Source organism: Triticum urartu, chromosome 7A (assembly GCF_056163025.1).
Source record: "Triticum urartu cultivar PI428250 chromosome 7A, HENAU_Tu73, whole genome shotgun sequence".
NCBI lineage: Eukaryota > Viridiplantae > Streptophyta > Magnoliopsida > Poales > Poaceae > Triticum > Triticum urartu.
Genome location: NC_141879.1, coordinates 9,603,531 through 9,626,163, shown reverse-complemented (window position 1 = coordinate 9,626,163; position 22,633 = coordinate 9,603,531). Strand labels below are relative to the sequence as shown.

The 22,633-nt window shown below is 44.3% G+C and overlaps 1 protein-coding gene and 1 long non-coding RNA gene across 7 annotated transcripts; one reads left to right on the top strand and one right to left on the bottom strand.

Moving 5' to 3' along the window:
- Positions 1 to 4,901: 4,901 nt before the first annotated feature.
- LOC147956853 (uncharacterized) lies at positions 4,902 to 7,614 on the top strand. The gene is made up of 4 exons (XR_015609828.1): positions 4,902 to 5,170; positions 5,829 to 7,034; positions 7,146 to 7,203; positions 7,291 to 7,614. It is a non-coding gene; the product is annotated as an uncharacterized LOC147956853 (long non-coding RNA).
- On the bottom strand, positions 5,214 to 19,745 carry LOC125520376 (cysteine-rich receptor-like protein kinase 44). Of its 6 annotated transcripts, XM_087532394.1 has the most exons (12): positions 19,514 to 19,745; positions 19,295 to 19,370; positions 19,128 to 19,220; positions 18,629 to 18,887; positions 18,298 to 18,526; positions 18,068 to 18,218; positions 17,636 to 17,926; positions 17,287 to 17,545; positions 16,706 to 16,761; positions 16,419 to 16,604; positions 5,911 to 6,031; positions 5,214 to 5,822 (listed from the first exon to the last, which is right to left on the bottom strand). In XM_087532394.1, the coding sequence occupies exons 3-12, from the start codon at positions 19,188 to 19,190 to the stop codon at positions 5,788 to 5,790; spliced, it is 1,650 nt and encodes a 549-aa protein (XP_087388520.1). In that variant the 5' UTR covers positions 19,191 to 19,220; positions 19,295 to 19,370; positions 19,514 to 19,745; the 3' UTR covers positions 5,214 to 5,787. The 6 variants fall into 6 exon arrangements, 5 of the variants coding, with proteins under 5 accessions (XP_087388520.1, XP_087388519.1, XP_087388521.1 ...); XM_087532393.1 differs by having other exon boundaries at positions 18,298 to 18,887; positions 19,044 to 19,220; XM_087532395.1 differs by having other exon boundaries at positions 18,298 to 18,887; positions 19,112 to 19,220.
- Positions 19,746 to 22,633: the final 2,888 nt, after the last annotated feature.

Sequence of the window (22,633 nt, the reverse complement as noted above, 5' to 3'; positions counted from 1 at the left end):
AGCCTTATGATTATCTCTTTATTGCATAAGATGCAAGCGCCAAATAATTGCTTTACTTTATCGCTATGCGATAGCAATAGTTGCAAGAGCAATTGTTGACGAGACGACCATGTGACGAGACATTGATATAGATCAAGATGATGGAGATCATGGTGTCATGCCGGTGACGATGGAGATCATGACGATGCGCTGGAGATGGAGATCAAAGGCACAAGATGATGATGGCCATATCATGTCACATATTATGATTGCATGTGATGTTTATCTTTTATACATCTTATTTTGCTTAGTTCGGCGGTAGCTTTATAAGATAATCTCTCACTAAATTATCAATGTATAAGTGTTCTCCCTGAGTATGCACCGTTGCGAAAGTTCTTCGTGCTGAGACACCACGTGATGATCGGGTGTGATAGACTCTACGTTCAAATACAACGGGTGCAAAACAGTTGCACACGCGGAATACTCAGGTTAAACTTGACGAGCCTACCATATAACAAATATGGCCTCGGAACACGGAGACCGAAAGGTCGAGCGTGAATCATATAGTAGATATGATCAACATAGTGATGTTCACCATTGAAACTACTCCATCTCACGTGATGATCGGACATGGCTTAGTTGATATGGATCACGTGATCACTTAGAAGATTAGAAGGATGTCTGTCTAAGTGGGAGTTCTTAAGTAATATGATTAATTGAACTTTAATTTATCATGAACTTAGTCCTGGTTGTATTAGCATATCTATGTTGTAGATCAATAGCTCGCGATATTGCTTCATGTTTAATTTTTATATGTTCCTAGAGAAAACTAAGTTGAAAAATGTTAGTAGCAATGATGCGGATTGGATCCGTGATCTGAGGATTATCCTCATTGCTGCACAGAAGAATTATGTCCTTGATGCACCGCTAGGTGACAGACCTATTGAAGGAGCAGAAGCAGACATTCTGAACGTTTGGCTAGCTCAATATGATGACTACTTGATAGTTTAGTGCACCATGCTTAACGGCTTAGAATCGGTATTTCAAAGACGTTTTGAACGTCATGGAACATATGAGATGTTCCAGGAGTTGAAGTTAATATTTCAAGCAAATACCCGAGTTGAGAGATATGAAGTCTCCAACAAGTTCTATAGCTAAAGGATGGAGGAGAATAGCTCAAGGAGTGAGCATGTGCTCAAATTGTCTGGGTACTACAATCGCTTGAATCAAGTGGGAGTTAATCTTCCAGATAAAATAGTGATTGACAGAATTCTCTAGTCACCATCACCAAGTTAGTAGAACTTCGTGATGAACTATAATATGCAAGGGATAACGGAAACGATTCCCAAGCTCTTCGTGATGTTGAAATCGACAAAGGTAGAAATCAAGAAAAGCATCAAGTGTTGATGGTAAACAAAACCACTAGTTTCAAGTAAAGGGACAAAGGGAAGAAAGGGGAACTTCAAGAAGAACGGCAAGCAAGTTGCTGCTCAAGTGAAAAACCCAAGTCTGGATCTAAGCCTGAAACTGAGTGCTTCTACTGCAAAGGGACTGGTCACTGGAAGCGGAACTACCCCAAGTAATTGGCGAATAAGAAGGATGGCAAAGTGAACATAGGTATATTTGATATACATGTTATTAATGTGTACTTTATTAGTGTTTATAGCAACCCCTCAGTATTTGATACTAGTTCAGTTGCTAAGAATAGTAACTCGAAACGGGAGTTGCAGAATGAACAGAGACTAGTTAAGGGTGAAGTGACGATGTGTATTGGAACCGGTTCCAAGATTGATATGAGCATCATCGCACACTCCCTATACTTTCGGGATTAGTGTTGAACCTAAAATAAATGTTATTTAGTGTTTGCGTTGAGCATGAATATGATTGGATCATGTTTATTGCAATAATAAAGTTATTATTTATTTTCTTATATCATGATAAATGTTTATTATTCATACTAGAATTGTATTAACCGGAAACTTAGTACATGTGTGAATACATAGACAAACAGAGTGTCACTAGTATGCCTCTGCTTGACTAGCTCGTTAATTAAAGATGGTTAAGTTTCCTAGCCATAGACATGAGTTGTCATTTGATGAACGGGATCACATCATTAGAGAATTGTGTGATTGACTTGACCCATCCGTTAGCTTAGCACTATGATCGTTTAGTTCATTGCTATTGCTTTCTCCATAACTTATACATCACTGCTGCAGGTTCATGAATTGGGAGCATTTCAAGTTCATCAATTTGTATTTTTTTAATGATATGTGAATTTTTTATCAACTTGAATAAAATTTCAAGTTCATGAATTGGGAGCATTTCATGTTCATGAATTGGGAGCATTTCAAGTTCATCAATTTGTATTTTTTAACAATATGTGATTTTTTTATCAACTTGAATAAAATTTCATGAATTTGAAAAAAATCATGAATTTAAGAAAAAGTTCATAAATTTGAAAAATATTCATGAATTTTTTAAAAAAATCATGATTTGATTTTTTAATGTATTCAAGCAAATGGAAAAGAAAATACAAAAAGAAAAAAACAAATAAAACCGAAGATACCAGACATAGAAGACGGGCAAGAAGAACAAAAAATAAATTAACTAGGCACAACAAAGTTGCTTTTCCAGTTGGTTAGATGGTGTGGAAGTATATTAGGAGGTCCGGAGTTCGAACACCTTGCTTTCCCAGTTGGTTAGATCATGTGGAAGTACACCAGGAGGTCAGGAGTTCAAACCCCACTTTGACGCACCTATTTTTCGAAGGTTAAAAAAAGGTAAAAAAGAATAGCTAATGAGCACATACAGCGTGGCTATGATTTGCCAAAGATTCATATTGACTTTTATAAGTTTAGTTAGGGTGTTGTACCGAAGTGGGACTCTGAATCTAAAAAATAACACACAAATGACCATCCAAAGCAAAACAAAGGCCCCTAACTTTAGGCCGCTGCACTGTCAAGCAAGACCTTAACAACTTCTACAATGCCACAATAAGGTCACTCTCGTCAAACGCGCATTCATGGAATGTCGCGACAAGCAGCAACGTTAATCAACGGGCATGAGGAAGCTCCCAAACAGCCATAGTAGCATGGTGTGGTTCCCTCTTTCTCCTTAGAACATGAATACGATGATCAAAAGCTCCAGTAGGGTTGGAGACAAATAGTGGTGGAAAAAGGAAACTCAAACACACATAGGCAAAGATCACATATTCACATTCTGGAGGTGCCCAACACACCAAAACAAAAAGTGTCTTGTGGAACATACACAAATTACAAATTGAATGAAAGGTGGCTGGCACAAACAGTTACATTCAATTAAGGAGGGTGGAAACTATTAAGAACATCGGTCTCATTTGCAGCTAAATATGTACTGTAGCACACACACATCAGTTTGATTTTGTTTCATCTCTATATGAAGCCAAGCCTGGAGCCCCAGGATGAACGCAGGGGCCAACTTCACCGATGGGGGTGTTGTACCGAAGCGGGGCTCTGAATCTAAGAAATAACACACAAACGAAAAAATGTGGTCTGTCAAGAATTTGGAGACGGTGATGAGTGCGGCGAACGACATGTAGATGAACACGCGCCTACACCACTGGGCAGGCTCCGACGCCACCACCATGTTATGATGCTCGACGACGTCGGCCATGGATGCGTGCAGTGGCGATTCTATGTGTTGGCTGTGGGTCAGCTGACTTCACAACTTAAAAAAAACGAACTAAAGCACGGTACATTGTGAAGAGAAAAATTAAAACATTAGCAATTACCCCACACTGTAGATTCTTGGGGCAATCGTGTAAAAAGTACTAGCCAGTATGTACTTTCGTAGGATCTACAGCTGTAGAGATAAATTTAGGCGAAAAGTCATTTATTCCTTCAACTCGTGGTACGGTACCAAGCCAAATACTTCTTGTCGGGGATGGCTACGAAACCAACACGGACACAGGCACGCACGTCATGTTTGATTCCAACACCGACGAAATTGACTTAGGTATTGCCGTACGTATATTGGGATAAGTTGATCAGCCATCACAAGAGTCCCTAAGAATTAGCCACGCAGCCGTCGTACAACTGTCAGATCCTAAAGGCTAGGACAAGGAGTAACGTGTACAAACAGTCAACATATACAGCATGCCTCAGCACCGACAGTCGAAATCACACGGGCCGGTCGGACACGACGAGACCGGAACATGGCCGACGTTCACCTGAATCTAGACGGCGGCGCGATGGCGGCACAGGCGGAGCCCGTCGAGTGCAGTAGGCGTGTGTTCATATGCTTGGTGGGTTGCCTCACCATCGCGCTCGGCATCATCCTAGCATGGATGTTCGTGTATGAGAAATCCCTTCGGCCATTGTCAACCGCGGCCAAGCTCTTCGTCGCGCTTCTGACCGGTGCCGTCTCCTTCTGCTTTGCCCGCTCTTTCGGCAAGTTTGCTCTTCTCCTCTTTGAGTGGTACCACGGCAATCCTGAGGGAGAGAGGCTTGTGGATAGCTTGATCCAATCCGATCGGCCCTTGATCCACATGTTGTAGACGCATAGTGTTTTGTTTTCTTTTTTGAGGTTTTGTAGATGCATAGCTTGATCATCTTTTCATCATTAATTTTCAAACACTGTGTTAATTAGCGTGTAGAATATATATACCCGTTATTAAAGTGTAATGATTTTTTGTTTAATTCTTTGTATGTGCAATGAGACTGTTCCACATGTTGCACAAACGTATTTTTTGATGAACACCACGCTCATCTGCTCCACCTGTTGCCAACAATCACATCTCCTCCACCTGCTTCCTCGCCGCCTCCTACAATGCCTAGGGCGTCAGAATTTCACCATCACCTTTTTTTGCACCTACAAATCTGGATCTCGTACTAAATGGTAGTCCTCTCAGAGTCTCTCTCCATCACACGATATCTGGACGCAACAAGAGGACTCACTTCTCATGTGGACACGACGGCAAGACAATTAAGCAAACACCTCTCAGGCAGCATGCCTAAGAACAGAGCGCACACAAACACCAGCGATTTCCAGCTCCCGTTTCAGTGGGGTTGCCGTCCTATTTCCAGTAGCTAGCTACTCACCTCGTCAAGACACTGGTGGGAGTTCCACAAATGGGATCAGCCGCGCCATTGCCGGCGCCAACCGCTGTTTTCCCTCGACATCGCCCACAACCCCATGTCAGATCGCAGAACAGGTGAGCAAGTCGACCACAGGCACATTAGCCCTGGTCTATAACATCTGACCAGTGGCTCCGTTACACACTTTATTATAGATAAATGTTACAGCAAAGAAATAAGCAGAGAGCAGGCTTAGATTAACTAACACTTCCTTCTTTCCCTATCTTTCTTCGATCCCAGAACAGCCCCAAAGTGCACCAAAATCCTCAGGGCTTAACAGTTAACAACGTTCCCCTGTAAACTAGATTGCTAGTTTAGGCTTTTGTTTTTCTTTCTCGGTCGTTTAAGCCTTGTCTTGGCGGTCCTTCCTGCAATAGTCAATGCATGTTTTTCGCACATGTGACACTTTGTTTCCTCCTAGACATTTACAAAAAACACTTCTCTACACTCAAAGTTCATGCCAACCATCAGACTATATGCATGGCACATGAACTTCTAAAAAAATACAGATACCCTAGGACTCTACTGGTTTTGAAGATGGCCATTTCCTTTGTTTGACAGCTGAAACTTGACATGAGAATCACCAACACCATTCGTGTAACAAATATATTCTCTCTGTTGACATGAGAATCACCAACACCATTCGTGCATATCTACATGAGCGAATTGACTATGTACTTCAAGGGATGTTGTTTTATGTTCTCCGCGTAATGCTTCGGCACCATGAATCTGCAGAATTTCAAGATTCACGCACATTAATTGAAGCCAACAGACTCACGCGTTCAAGCAATCCTGCCCGGCTACAGTGCGTCAATACCTGGACAGAATTGGAGCCATGCGAAAAATATGGCGATCCCTGCTGCGACTAAGAGGACCAGCCAGTGTTTGAAGTGAGTGGATAATAACAAGGACTTCAATGCAGTCAGCTTATTTGCCCACTGCATCCAGAAAGCAACTGTTAGATCATGTAGGGAGTCACACACACACACACACACGCACGCACGCACGCACGCATGCACACACACACCATATGTTTCTTAGGTATGTAATTATTAAATGACACAGTCTATGATCTTCATTCCGAAAAATTGAACGGTGTTATTTTCAAAACAGACACTCAAAAAAGCCTATGACAAGGTGAATTGATCTGTTCTCCAACAGTCTCTCGGAAGGACGGTCTAATTGCTGGTATTTTATATTTAGTATGCGGTAATAATTGGTGTGCATTTAGCGCCCCCTAATAGCGTAGGAAAACAATCAAATGATAAGTGACAATAAGCTTTGGTTATGCAGAAAAAATATTGCATATGACAATAAAAAATTTCTAAGTCAATGCAGATATTTTACATGGCCTTGCTACAGAGGAAATTCTCACCAGTAGAAAATAGGGCTTTGGTTGATGCCTGGGTAAGGCCATTAATTCTGGTTCACTCACGAACCGGGACCGAACGGGGCATCAGTCCCGGTTCGTGAGGCCATGGCGCCGGCCGGGCCACAGGGGCCATTGGTCCCGGTTCGTCTGACCCCTTTGGTCTCGGTTCCAGACACGAACCGGGACCAATGGGCCTCGCTCCCCCACAACCTTTAGTCCCGGTTGGTGTCTGGAACCGGGACCAAATGTGGTCCTTTAGTCCCGGCTTTAGCCACCAACAGGGAATAAAGAGTGGCCTATATATACCCCCACCCCTGCCTGCGAGCAGAGCCACTGCTCTGTTTTTTGGCCGGCCGTGAGAGAGCTTTATGGTGCTCTAGCTCACCTTCTATGCAGATGAGGTGTTCGATGAAATGCCCAACCTAGACTTAAGCTTTCTCCTCTTGAAGCTCCTTGCCCAAACTCCATTTCTCTCAAGATTTGTCTAGGTTTGGCGGTATGTCATGTCCCGTCCCCGTCCTCGGCCGTCGTCGATCGTCCGCGCCAATCTCGTCGCCGGCACCACCGTGGTGAGCCTCTTGTTTTTATATTCTTTCTAAAAGAAAAAAGTTCTTACTTATATGATTTATATAGATAATTGTATAATTTTCTTACTTTTATTATTGTTTGTTATTATATAGTGCGATGGTTTTGATATCCGCCTCCGTCGGCCCTCGTCCTGTCTATGATTCATATGTGGTATATATATTATCTTTTATAACTATTTGGTTTATTTAGTGTTTATGACAATTATGCCGACCAACGTGACATAGATGTTTTATCTAGGAGGTATGTGAAACGGAAATTCCAACCGACCCTATTGTCGAGAGGTTAAATTTAGTTGAAGAAGAAAACAATTACTTGAAGAAAAATTTGAAAAGAATTGAGGAGGAGAAGATGAGATTGGAGTTGCATGTTGCGGATGTCGTCGATGATCACAAGATCAAGATGGATGCAATGCGCTTGAAGATTAGAAAGATTAGAAAATATGCCATTCATACCGAGGCTTTGTATCATTACGTCGTTGGATCAATTGTTACCTTAGTTGCGATTATGATCGCATTTATTGTTGCATTGAAATGTTTTACATAGTTTCAATGTATTGTTTAATTAGATGTGTTAGAATAAATCCGAGGCATACCATTGATCATCCGAGGACCAAACAATCACACGAGCACAACACCGAGATTTGTTAACGAGGTTCACCGATATGGCTACATCCCCGGGGCCTGACTATGGGCGCTCCTCCCCATGACACCATCACAATACCGCACCCAGCCGCCCTGGACACCGGCACATGCCGCCGGCTCCCCCTGCGTTCCGGTGCTATTATGCTGGCATAGGTTACATCGTGTGTCTACCCCCGCTATATATGAGAGGCCTAGAATACAAGTGTCCTACTTGGACACGACTCCATATCCTATCTAAACACAATACAACTACAAGTCCAACTGTAACCTACCTTGTACACTATATTCGACACACCTCCATCAAACTCCACCTTGGCGAATATACTCCACCACCCTGGATTTGTTCATGCGTCAAACTTTCATGTACATTGGACTTGAGCTTATCCCATGAGTACCGCTGCTACTCCAAAGACTCCATATGACTCCACCTGCAACTTGTAGTCCCTTCTTTTCTTGCCATGGTCAACACTCGAGCAAAATTAAGTTCTTTGTTACTCTAGTTTGTGCTCCAACTTCCAGAGTATTCATCCACGACATCACACACCGGTCACTGACCTGCGTGAAAGTGAACAACTCACATATTGGGTGTCACACATAAGAGTTACCTGAACTCAACGTCACCGCTCTTTTCTTGACCGCCTGTCTGAAATTTGAAGGAATTTCACCATTGCTTGTAGTCATCCCGAGTCAAATTCGCAGTTGTCTCATCACATGTATGACCACCAGAGGCCTGGCCCGTCTCCATCCCCCGTGCATGCCGCACGCCTCGCCGCTATTACCGCGTTGAGCCTCCGCTGTCCCGGTCGAGTCTCAAGGGTCGCAAATCCACACCACTCAACACCCACTGCATAGTACCACCGATCATCGCCGACCGATGACGAGTTTCATGCTTCCATCAGACTACTAGGCTCCAGTCCAAACTGCATGTCACTCGCTTTTCCCAGCTGAATAGGCTTCGACTCTCTGTCGACTTACGCCGTAGCCCCTCAATCCAGCTCCACCTTCAACATGACTCCATGGTGGTTGTACGTGCCACCCCGCGCCCCGTTGACTCCAAGCTCCATGTGTACATGACCTTGAATCAACCCCGCGCCATAGTCCTGTCGAAGCCACACAAGCCTCGGGCCTACGCCACGTGTTTCCACGCCCAGAAGTTAGTCACCATCAGCATCACGCTCATATGTCATCGTCGCCGATCCCGCACCGTCTTCTGTACCAATCGACTCACGTCGATCCGTCAGACCGCCTAGTCCGACCCAGCCGAACTCATTCGACTGTACGACACACTCAAGGCTCTCAAACCGTCTTCCGTGAATTTTCATCCATCACATGACAATTCCACCTTAGCTGACACGACTTCCTGCAACTCCTTCAAGCATCTCTATCGCGCCAACTGAACTTTTCACGATGCAATAATACATGAAGCAAACCCGTTGTCACCTCCCAGTACTAATAGCAATTTAACCAAACAATTTTGGCCTTCACGTGGTGTAGCTCCAAGGCTCAATCTCCAATGCTGGTTGTTGCTTTGTCAATGTCCCTGCTAGCTTCAACGGATACGTATCCATGAATGTTTCTCCGCCGATTGGGTCTGCCATGTGTCATTTTTTTGTCAAACAAATCTCTTGACTCGATCGGATCTGCACTGCAGTCGTTCCATGCAGCGTGCCAATTGCCTAGCTAGCTTTTTCGTGCGTGGCCGCGTGTACCTGCCAGCCCCGCCTGGGCCAGCCCGTACTGTGTGCGCGCCTACTTCGCACGCGCTGCCTAGGGTTGTCGCTATGTCAGCTGCCAACCAACCGATCGCGATCCTTCCGCCGCGACGCTTCCAATATTCGCCGACGACCGCGGTACAAGATAACTTTCATAGAAAAACTTGCTTCTGATCCGAGCAGTAGCTTCGGCCGAAGACTGATTCTTCCGCACTCGACGAACTCAACGGCAATCTTCCTCTGAATCAATAATTCACAGCCTCCAAACAATCTAGCTCTGATACCACTTGTTAGAATAAATTTGAGGCATACCGTTGATCATCCGAGGACCAAAAAATCACACGAGCACAACACCGAGATTTGTTAACGAGGTTCACCGATATGGCTACATCCCCGGGGCCTGACTATGGGCGCTCCTCCCCATGACACCGTCACAATACCGCACCCGGTCGCTCTGGACACCGGCACATGCCGCCAGCTTACCCTGCATTCCCGTGCTATTATGTTGGCATAGGTTACATCGTGTGTCTACCCCCGCTATATATGAGAGGCCTAGGATACAAGTGTCCTACTTGGACACGACTCCATATCCTATCTAAACACAATACAACTACAAGTCCAAATGTAACCTACCTAGTACACTATATTCGACACAACTCCAACAAGATGCTCTAAAGAGTTATTGTTGTTCAATGAGAACTATATATGTATGAACTTTATGTATTTATTTTTTCAGTAATAACATTTGATCACTACTGTACTTTGGTTTTAATGTGATGATAAACTTCTATTAATTTGGTCACTTCTCTATTCATGATATTCTGTAATGGTTTTTGACACACTTAATTATATATAATGCACGCAGATGAACCGGCAATGGATGTACGGTGACAGACGCACCTCCGAGTACATTAAGGGCGTTCATAATTTTCTCGAAGTGGCTGAGGCAAACAAGTAGAATGGTTTTATGTATTGTCCAGCCCTAGATGTGGGAATACGAAGTCTTACTCTAACTGGAAAATCCTTCACACCCACCTGCTTGAGAAGGGTTTCATGCCACACCATAATGTTTGGACCAATCACGGAGAAAGATGAGTTATGATGGAAGACAATGAAAAAGAAGAGGCTGATGACAACTATGTGCCCCCTGAATACGGTGATGCTGCAACGGGGGAAGCTGAAGATTAAGAGGAACCAGACGATGTGCTCGATGATGATTTTTGCCGGGTCATTGTTGATGCAAAGTGACAATGCGAAAGTGAAAAGGAGAGTTGAAGTTCGATCACATGTTAGAGGATCACAAAAAAGGGTTGTACCCAAATTACGAAGATGGCAACACAAAGCTCGGTACCATCCTAGAATTGCTGCAGTAGAAGGCAGACAATGGTGTATCTGACAATGGATTTGAGAAGCTACTGAAAATCTGCCGCCGACGTCGTCAGGCTGCTCCACCTCACCGTCGCCGCCACCGCCGCCCTCGACGCAATCTGCCCCGACGCCGGCGACGCTTCCCCGCGCCCCTGCCCGCCCCGACGTGCCCTAGCTGACGCGCCCGTGCCCTCGCCCTCGCCACGCGCGTGCGTACCCCCCTGAGCCCGCCGTCCTCGTCGCCACGCTCCCACCCTCCACAGTGAGCCCCCCTTCCCAATGTCCCCTGCTCCCCGTCGCCGCTGCTCCATGTTCGCCGGCGGGCAGCACCATGCTCTGTTTTTTCATGCATATGTGTATATGTTCATGTATATATGTTTTTCATGTATATGTGTATACGTTCATGTATATGTTCATGTATGAGATGAGATAGATAGATAGATAAATTTTCATGTGTATATGTTCATGTATGAGATGTATATGTTCACTTTTGTATACAAACTTCGTTGTTTTTCATATGTACGAAAATGTAGAGTGAAAACGAAAACAAACGTATAAGAAAAAACAAAGGAAAAAAATGAAGAAGGAAAAGAAAACCGCCCGGCCCGGCCACCACCGCATTTTCCACCGAGTCCATGTCGCACCAAGCACCCGCGGCGAAGCAAGTATTTTTTGAAGGTAGTTTTTTTGTTAAATGAAAATTTGGGCATCGACTCTATCATCAAGTTGGCATCGGCTCTATCTATCAACATGGCCAAGGGAGCACCCCGGCCCCCTATCATCGTGTTGGCATCGGCTCCCCGAGAGCTTTCCAACGGATCCAAAATCGTCTCAATCGGAGCTCTTGTGCTCAAGTAACTTCGACATGAGGGGGGACATCGATCAACCCCCTCTCACCCGGCCAACTCTCCGGACCGGGACTGAAAATGTGTTATCAAGGCCACCCCAAACCCTAGAAGAGTTGTCGAGGCCACCCAATTTCACCAAGTTAAAAGAGCATTGTCGAGGCCACCCCAAACCCTAGAAGCATTGTCGAGGCCACCCCAAACCCTAGAAGCGTTATCAAGGCCACCCCAAACCCTAGAAGCGTCGTTGATCTATTGTTGCCGGCATAGGTCAATGGGGGAGAATGTATGGATAGTTTGATCTCATGCATAGCGTTTATTTTTTGCAAAGTGTCCTCTCCTATGAGAAAGAGTGTTGTCGATCTCCTACCCCCTCCCGCCCCTACCCGATAAACTCTCAAGACCACCCAAACCCTAGAAGAGAAAGAGCGTTGTTGGGGGATATAATCCGCGATGGAGGTGATGCCTTGTCGTTTCTCAACGACACCGATGGTCAGGAAGGAGATGATGAAGGCTCCGGTAATCCAACAATGGAGGAGGAAGGAGATCATGACGGCTCCGGTGACCGAATGGCGGAGGAAGAAGGAGATCATGATGACAGCTCCGGTGATCGAACGGAGGAGGGAGCTGTTGCAAAGTCCGGCGAGGTATATATATTAATTAAGCTTGTGTTGATTAATTGATGCATTAATTGTTTTGGTATGTACATATATTAACGCTTCTTTCTTCTTTTATAGCCCTCCGGATCGAGCCAAACTTCCGTAAAGATACGAGGCCCGAAGAAAAGGTTGCGCCAGGATGAAAGGTTCACGATCACAGAAATCGCGGACGATGGCCAACCCAATTGAACCCAAGCGGACCAAATTAAGATGCATTTGTTGGTCAATGCGGAGCGATTGTTAGGGACAGCTTCCCGATCAGCGTCCAGCAATGGAATAAGAGTAAGGACGACCCTGAAGTTTCTTATGTCTAGGATAGACAGAAATATGATCTTTGGACCTCGCTGAAGGCAAATTTCACCCTACAGTCAAGGCGTGTGCTCTTAAAAAGATGGAAGGTCTATTCAGGAACTGGAAGAAAGAGTTGAGCACAAAGTTTGTCAATAAAGGGAATACTCCAGAATTCACCGGCCATTATGAGAAGATAAGAGATCACTGGCCCGCATTTGTGGCCTACAAGAATTCGAAGAAGGGTAAGAAATGGTCAGAGACAAACAAGAAAAATGCTGCAAAGAAGAAGAATCACCATCACACGGGTCAGGTGGCTACTACAAAGCCCGGCCATTGTGGGACAAAGCTGAGCAAGACCTGCTTGCTAAAGGGGTCCAACCAGCAACATTGAACTGGCCAGACCATTCAAGGACTTGGTTCTTCGGGGTTGGGGGGACTTTGGACCTAGAAACAGGGGAGTGTCGTTGGACGGACGAGAAACTTGCAATACCCATCAAGAAGCTTCAGGATTATATCACCGCAGCGCAGGAAGGGACGTTCATTCAAGACAGAGAGAAGGACGAGCTGACCGAGGCCCTCATGAATCCTGAGCACCCTAGACAAACACGAGGCACACCAGGCTTCGTTCCGTGGGTGGTTGGGTTTCCCGACGCAGGCGGTTATAGAAGCTGAGAGAGAAAGAGGAAAGCGGAGCTGAGCAAAATGCAGAAGCTCAATGCAAGAATAGCGAAGCTAGAGGAACTTGCAGTTGCCGGCCAACCATCTCAGCGGCACAAACCTACTCCACCATCTCAGCGGAGAAGCAGCGTGGCTTCCACGGAGCTCGTTCAACCTGATTTCACGGCTCCTCGCTACCCCGTGGAAACTATCACGGAGGCCTAAAATTGCGAGCTTATGATGAAATGGCAGAACCTGACTTTGAAGGCGGGTGTCGGCTCTGTTGCACCTCCTCAAGCTGACGGAACTTTTCACTGCCATCCGATTCCACATGGCTATACTGTTGTGACGGTGGATGAAATAATGGAGGGATTTGAGGAGCTAGAGTTTGACCACCCTACAGGTGAAGGGGAGAATCAGTTGGTTTATGCCTTGAGAAGTACATGTCTATGGAGGAAGGAGCACATCAAGCTTCCAAACTGGACGCCTCCTCCTCCTCCTCCTCCTCCGGCGAGTGATCACGGCACTCCGCCTCCTTCGGCGTGTGAGGGCACTCCACCTCCTCCAACGTGTCGTAGCACTCCGCCTCCTCCGAAGTGTCAGCGGACTCCGCCGCGTCAGCAAAGGCGGAAGAGAGAAGCCGCCGCTCCGGCGGCTAGCAATACAAGCAGAGTCGGGAAGCAATTCAAATATGGTCCAAGTCTCAAGGCTCTCGAGAAGTTACCATATGAGAAGACCGAGAAGGAAAAAGAGGAAATCTGTGCTGCCCAAGTGAGGGACTTTTTGCAAAGAAACCTCCACCTCCGAAGGAGATGCTAGACCCGGTGAAATTGAAGCGCATTATTGATGCCCTGAAGTGACCACCACCGCCTTCACCGGATTCCAACTATGTCCGCTGTCTTAAAAAGACATATGAAGATGCGCGGCGGTCGAGAAGTACTTCCAGTGATGCAAGGTTAGCAGAACGAAGAAGTGGGAAAAATTCCCTAGCTCGGTGAACAGGCGAACCAATCGTGCCCCCTGCTCAAGGCGTCTAGCGATATCGTCGCTAATCATCTCAGGATACTGCCCGGTACCAATCCTGCTGATTACCTGAGCGATGATGTAGAGTTTCAAATAATGGAGGTGGACGAATTCAGATACCAGTATAGGAAGCCTCTCGTCAAACCTGGTCGTCCTCCTCTAACAACGATGACGCGGAGATTGCATGAATTGTACATGAAAACCTGCAGCGAGTCTGGGAAGGATAGTTTGATGTTGAGAATTAAAGAGGAGCACGACCTCGTTGGAACTGAGTTGTTGCCTGTTGAATTTGTGGAGTTATTCCAGTTATACAATCAATTGGCCCTCGACAAACAACTCGTGACTTGCTACTGTCTGTAAGTACTACTTCTGTAATTAAGTCTCTATATATAGCTCAGCTCTTTCATTGCATGTATACATAATTATCTTCACTATATTATGCAGATTATGACATCGGGTTCATTAACCCAAATACCATAAATGAATGGTCGGTTAAAAACAGAGTCACAAATACCGAGGACAACTTGCTACAATCGTTGCTTAAAAATTAAAACGAAGAGAAAATACTCTTTCCTTACAACTTCAAGTGAGTGTTACTGTCTTGTGCATATTCGGTTTCCCTTACTCGAGGTTATAGTAATGTAATTGATGAGTTATATGCATGCATGAGAAGCTTCCACTTTATTCTGCTAGAGATTAAGCTTGACCCGGAAGTACTAACTGTCTTAGACTCGAGACGAAAAGACCCCCATGACTATGCGGACATGACTGAAATGCTCCAGAAGTAAGTTCAATCGATCATTATCGCACCATATCGGAAACTTTGGTCATTTCCTAATATCAAGTAATTATTTTCTTTGTCCGGCAGGGTTTGGAAAGAGTTCACCGGAATTGTTCCGGGACTACCGAGGGAGCTGTGATTTACACACCCGAAAGTAAGTACTACTAGCTAGTTCCGCGCATCTCTTATTGATTCTAATTTCATCAATACCATTTATCATGCTTGATTATCAGTTTGATTGAACTCTATTTCTCATAAAGTGCTTGTGGCAGGAAGCCGAGAATGATTTTTGTGGATACTACGTTTGCGAGTTCATCTACAACGCGACCTCTCAGCGGGGCCACTCTGACAAACAATATCAAGTACGTAAACAATACTATTCACAATTTTATTTTATTAGCATCATTTATGTTGAGTTTCATTCATATATATGTATTGACCCCCTTCTTTAAATTATATCTGGCAGATGCAGGATGAACTCCTACCGCATGATCGCATACGAGCAATTCAAGAGGAATTGGCGGGATTCTTTCTTGACCACGTCATACATAAAGCCGGAGAATACCATGTGAAAATTGATATAGACTTTAGATGTTAGGGATTGTAAGAGATCTTATATTGTTGTTCGACCAATCTCTTGCAGAAAGAGAGGCCACTTCTCTCTGTATATGTTCATGACGATCTTGTGTACTTAATGGTTCCTTCACTTGCTTACTAGCTAGCGTGTTGAGTTCTCTCTATACGTATAGTAGCTAGTGTCGACCAAGCACAGAGATAAAGAGAGGTCACTTCTCTCTATTAGCTAGCTAACACAATATGATACCCCTAAATTAACCCTCCAAAACCCCTAACCCACCCCCTTTAAAAAAACCCAGCTACTGACGTGTGGATGCCTTTTGGTCACCAACCGGGACTAAAGGTCCTCCTGCCTGGGCGGCCCGAAGCGGCCACGTGGATCCCCTTCTGTCCCGGTTTGTAAGCGAACCGACACTAAAGGTTTTGGGCTTTAGTCCCGACTCTTTAGTCCCGGTTCTGGAACCGGGGCTAAAGGGCCTCTGGAACCGAGATAAATGGGCCGTTTTCTACTTTTGTCTACAGGGACCTGCTACGCGCTGGAAAATGTAGCTCGGGAGATCCTCAATAACACAGTCATGAAGAATATTGTATTTTGGCAAAACAAATACCAACAAAATCCTACATCTTTTTTTTCTAGAAAATTTGATATTATTAGGTTACTACTAGTTTCATTTAAAATTCCTACCAGCGCAAAGCGCATGTTTACTATTACATGTTATGGCAGGGAACATACGAATTAAAGTAGGATGATGAAAGTCATAAGGCCAGTCATGATGAAAAAGTGATGGTCCGTGGGTTTAGAGAATACGTACCTGACCTACTGGTGAACTTCTAGCAATACCAATGTTACTTAGTTCATTAACAATTGTCGCTATTGCAGGTCTTCGCTTTCGGTCGTCCTCCACACATTTTAACGCTATTTCGATGCATGTCCTCACTTCTTCAGTTACATGGGACGACATTGTTGCCTGAAGCCTCACTCTCCATTTTTCACGTACCTGCATAATTGAAACATAATACGAGAAGAGGCAACAGGGGTAAGGGGCAATAAAATATTTGTGGAATAATGTTTTCCATGATATCGTTTCCCTTTCCTTACATGTTTAATAAATTCTCTTGGAGGGGTGTGTGGGCAATTGAAGTAGCCCTCCTTTCCTGCCATTATTTGAATGATTATGACCCCGAGACTATATATGTCAAACTTCGGACTGATTTTTTGTTTGTCGATGTATTCCGGTGGCATGTATCCACTGCATTTCATCAAACAATTATTTTTCTAGAAGCTCGAGAAAGAAGTTCATTGATCATTTCTGGGTTATTAGTTTACCGTGTTCCTTTAATATCTCTGGATTCTGTCATATAGGTTTGTGTTGAATCAAAAAGTCTTGACAAACCAAAATCACCAATTTTTGCCTCCATGTCCTTATCCAACAAAATATTAGCAGGTTTTATGTCCAAATGGTAAATTGGATTATCAGCACTATGAAGGTAATGTAGACCCTCACAAATTCCTTTTATTATTTTATAACATTTGTTCCAATCAAGTATGCAAGGTTCAGCTGTGAATCATGTGTACGCATACAAGGGTGAGTAAATAAACCATGTCCCTCACCCTGTAGTACATTATGTACTAGAAATTTTAAATTCAATTTAATTAATGCAGGTGGAGCAGAATCATACCAGAAAGTTGATTGTCAAGGCTTCCACCCTGCTTGTGTTCAAAACAAATCGCTCTTTCTACTACACTAGCAGAAACATGTTTTCCTTCGTGCTCAACAAATATTTGTGATGTATGGTGGCAGTAGCCAACTAACCGTACAATATTTTTGTGTTGCACCCTCATTAGATTATTAACCTCATTCTTAAATTGCTCATCTTCAATCCATAACATTTGATGAAGTTTCTTAACAGCAATCTCTTCTCCATTGTCCAACAATCCCTGTTAAAAATCTCAATTTTTATGGCATGTCATTCTTGTAGTTAACGGCAAGGCTCATATGAAAGTTAGAGGATGAAGTAATAACCATACCTTGTAAACAATTCCATATCCACCATGACCAATTATATTCTTCTTGGAAAAACCATTTGTAATATGTTTTAAGAAATCAAATGCAAACTCCTCTGTCTTGTATAGCTCACCTATAGATGAGCACTCAACAATATCAATCTTATTCAGTCTTTGTATGATCTCATTTATAGTAGGCCTCTTCACTCGATTGAACTCCACACAGCTTAGAGCTATTTCGATGCATGTTCTAACTTCGTGTGAAGTATGCTTGGATATTGTGCCTTGCATCCTATCTACCCAGAATTCATAGACCTGCAGAATTGAAACACAATTCCTTGGCAATGCATGACTAGATGTATAGCATAACCTTTTTTTTTTGCGGGGAATGTATAGCACAACCTAATTAATATTAGTGAAAATGGTTATATTTCATTATATAGTTATTTTCCTTACAGGCTCAATAAACTCTTCAGGAGGAATATCTGCACATTTCGGATAGCTTTCCTTCCCTGCCATTATTTGCAAGATTATAACGCCCAGACTGAATACATCAAACTTTGGTGTGATTTGCCGTTTACTGATGTATTCTGGTGGCATGTATAAACTGCGTAGTACAACAAGAATTCATTTTCTCAAAAAGTTCATCAAAGAATTTAATTATTTCCCATATGTGTTAAACATACCTTGTTCGCATAACTTCTGATGTGTTGAAGGTTTCCGTTGTATCCAAGAATCCAGAGAAACCAAAACCTCCAATTTTGGGCATCATTTCGTTATCCAGCAAAATCTTTGTAGGTTTTAATTCCAGATGGTAAATAGGATACTCGAATCCTTTGTGAAGGTAATGTAAACCCTCGCAGATACCCTTAATTATTTTGTAACATGTGTGCCAAACAAGCGCACATGGTTCATCTATAGAAGTAAACAAAATGTGCATTACGAGGATGTAAAGTTTAGGGATCATTAATTGTTCATGCCTGCAAAAATGATAATGTAAGTAGAGCATAATCATACTAGAAAGATGCTTGTCAAGGGTTCCTCCCTCCAAGTATTCCGAGCATAAATATATTTCTTCTACTCTGGCAGAAACATGCTTTCCATTGTGCTCAAGAAGCACCTGTGCTGTATGATGGCAGTAACCAACCAACGGTATGGTATTTTGATGTTTGACCCTCAAAAGATTACTAAACTCGCTTTTGAATTCCTCGTCATCAAGAACCGGCATGGGATGAAGCTTCTTCACAGCAATGCATTCACCATTGTCCTGTACTCCCTGTTAAAAAATATCTATTAAGTCACTTTATGCTAACCAATAGTGTTGTTAATTTGTTAAGCATTTAATATTATGGATGATAGAAACTAATGGATCAAGACTGTTCTTCTCCTCTGCCACCTCTAGATCTCAGGTAAGCTAATTGTAAGAAATTACATGCATGCATCAGTACTGCTCTGGATTGCAACCAGTATGACGAGAAAATACTGGCAATTGGACAGAACTGTTGTTGCGAGTTACAGCTGAAATTTTAACAGGCGGCAAAGATGGGCTCATCTCCGCCGATGACCGTGATCCTTCCATCCTTCATGTCCGCACCGATCATTTCGATACCTGAGGCCCGTTGTTGTTCACGTCAGAAACGAATTCAGGAACAAAACTGGAAAGAAGAGAAGTAGTAATAGTACCATAGAGAACGGAGACTGCTTTTATCGCCTTCTGCTTCTGTCGGTCGTCCTTCATCTCGACCATCAACACGATCTTCTGCAATCGTCATACAACAAAAACGAGATGAGCAAAATCTGTAATCCTCAGAGAACAAACGAGGAAGCAACGGGGGCCTGCAAATCAGCATCTATCGGGCATGCAACATCTACAGATCAGCAAGAGTTCTCAGCTATAATCACCTTCATCGCGGGATTCGCGGCCATCAAACCAACGCCAATGGAGGTAGATAGATTTGAGAGAGAGGAAAGTGGAAGCCAAAACAGATCTGAGCCGACTGGAAGAGGACTACGAGGAGTCAATTATTGGCGTCGAAAATATCTTGCTGCCGGGCCTGCGAGGAGACTAGTGTTTCCGTGGCCTGTGCTGTGCTACGTGATCTTTTCCGAGGTGGACGCTAGGCGCCGGTCGACCTGCGTAGCGAGCCCACCAGTCATATATGGGGCTATTAGTAAGCGCCGCTATAGCTTTTTAAGCAGGGTACCGTTAAATGATAATATTCATGTATAATAGTTAGCTAATAGCCAAAAAATGCCAACGATGACCGATCATCATGGTGGACCGTTTCAAAATACAATTTTCCACAAAGCAAAAAAATTCGAATTTTTTTGGTGAACAAACATACGCATATTATGCTATTGGGCCTGGATTTTATTTTTTTGTACAGCCTACAAATCACAACATTTTCAAACGAATTTTGCACACGTTCATGCGGAACACATATATGTTTCCACGGATTTTTTTATTTTTTTTAAACTTTTAAATAGGCTTTTTGATTTTTTTTAAAAATATCATCCAGCATGATGGCCGAGCACCAAAAGTCCGCACTCGCTAATAGCCGGCTATACAGACCCGGACCCACGTGTATAGTCAGTGGCGGAACTAGCCCACTAGGGCAGGGTGGGCCAACAGTGCAATTGTACATATAATTTTCATTTTCCTTTTAATTTTTAGTTTTTTCCCTATAGTATAAAGCCCATTTTCCAATGTTAGGGTGGGTCGTGGTCCACCCTGTCCACCCTCTACCTCCGCCACTATGTATAGTGGTGCACCAGCAACCCGGATGTGCGTGGGTTGCTTGATGTGCTGATCCAGTCTGACAAGTGGCCGTATCGTGATTCACAGGACATCGATCCGTTCTACTCCCTCCGTTCCTAAATATAAGTCTTTCAAGAGATTCCAATAAGTGACTATATACAAATCAAAATGAGTGAATCTACACTTTAAAATATGTCTACATACATCCGTATGTTGTAGTCCATTTGAAATGTCTAAAAAGACTTATATTTAGAAACGGAGGGACTACACTGCATTTTTTTATGAACACGACGCTCATCTCCTCCACCTGTTGCCAACAGCCATGTCTCACCACTTCGTCGCTTCCTCCGCCATCTCCTCTGACGTCAGCAAGTCCGCCGCCACTAGTTCCTCCACAAACGTATTTTTATGAACAATTTTGCTAAGTCGACTTCGTTATGTCCCAGTTGATGCTATGCGCCTTTGATGTTGCATGGAGATTTGTATAAAAAAATTATTTTCAGTTTTTTTCATTTTCTTCTTGTATAGTATATCATTTGACTAAGACTTGGTAGTTTTTTTTTTGCGAATAAGACGTGTATTAATCAAGGATCCAGCGAATTACAATTCACTTTACACAAGTCCACAACCTGTGAGGGACCAGAGCCCAACCAAACTACTGTTCTACCTTCAATTCTTGCAAATTTAGCTAAATAATCGCTAACCACATTTTGATTACGATTTATATGAAATAAACTAGTTGCATGAAGGGACATCAAGTGTTTAATCCCATTCACCAAGGAGACAAATATAGACCTGTCCGTGTCTTTGTCCTTAACCATATTCACCGCCACTACGGAATCCATTTCCACACAAATTGGCAGCTCCAATCGCTGGATAGCAAGAGAAATACCCTCCATGCAAGCACATAGTTCGGCCTCAAGTGCATCTCGGCAGGAGAAGAGCACCCTGCGAGAAGAGAAAATATTTTTTCCAAGACAATCACGCAGAACCATGCTAAGTCTTAGTCGACTAAGACTTAGCCACAACCTTTTATGAACACAACGCTCTTCTCCTCCACCCATTGCAGCGACTTAGTCGAGTCGCGTGGGGACATGCAGAACACGGAAGAAGAGCCAGTGGACGACGCAGTGGTCGACCATGACCCACTCGGGATCGCGACGGCGAGGAGCGGTTGGGGCGACGAGGTGGTCGCCAATGCCAAACATGCCGACGATGGTGAAGAAGAAGCGCCGCCACTGGCCGTAGTTGCCGGCGTGCAGGTCCAGGGTGATGGGGACGTGATGACGAATATCGATCGTCTGCAGCACCGAGGATGGAAATGCGCCAGGGGCCAGCGAAGGCGGGGCAACGACCGGAGCCGCGGCCGCAGCGTCAGCGAGGGCAGTGTGGAGAACGCCGGCGGTGTGCGGCGCATCATCGTCAGAGGAGTGGGGAGAGGTGAGGGGATTGGTGTCCATGGCAGCGGAAGAGGGAGGGTGGTTGGGCGCGAAGGGATTGGCTTCTTCGGCGTCTGATACCATGTTGACGAGAGAGAGAAGGAAGAGGATCGAACACAGCGATCGCATTGCATCAGTAGGACACTTATACAGAGGGGAACAGCGGGCGTGGGCGCACGATGGTGATCGTGGCCAGGCCGCGTTCGAGAGGAGGCGATCGTGTGCGCTTTGACTAACAAAACTGCACCCACGTTTGCTACTACTACTCTACGGTACAAGTGCGTATAATACATGAGGTTCAACATTTTCCACCTGCTTCCTCGCCCCTGAGCGTCACCAAGTCCACCATCACCTTTTCCTGCACCTCCAAATCCAGATCTGGTACTAAATGATAGTCCTCTCAGAGTCTCTCTTGATCTTACGATATCTGGACACAACAAGAGGACTCAATTCTCAAGTGGACACGACGGCAAGACAATTAAGCAAACACCTCTCAGGCAGCATGGCTAAGAACAGAGCATACAAACACCAGTGATTTCGAGCTCCCCTTTCAGGCCTCATTTGGTACAAGGGGATTGAGAGGGGTTTCCAGAGGAGATCCCCGCGGGGCCCAAAAACCGCTGAAAACCCCGACGGCCCATTTGTTTCACGTGGTTTGCACAGCCCAATCCCTTCCATTCCCCTTCAGGCCTCATTTGGTACAAGGGGATTTGAGAGGTTTTGGGAGGCGGGGATTCAGGAGGATTTGGTGAATCCCTTTCTTCCACCCAATCCCCTCAATTCCTCTCACATCCCCAAGCTTCCAATCCCCTTCCATAAAAAACT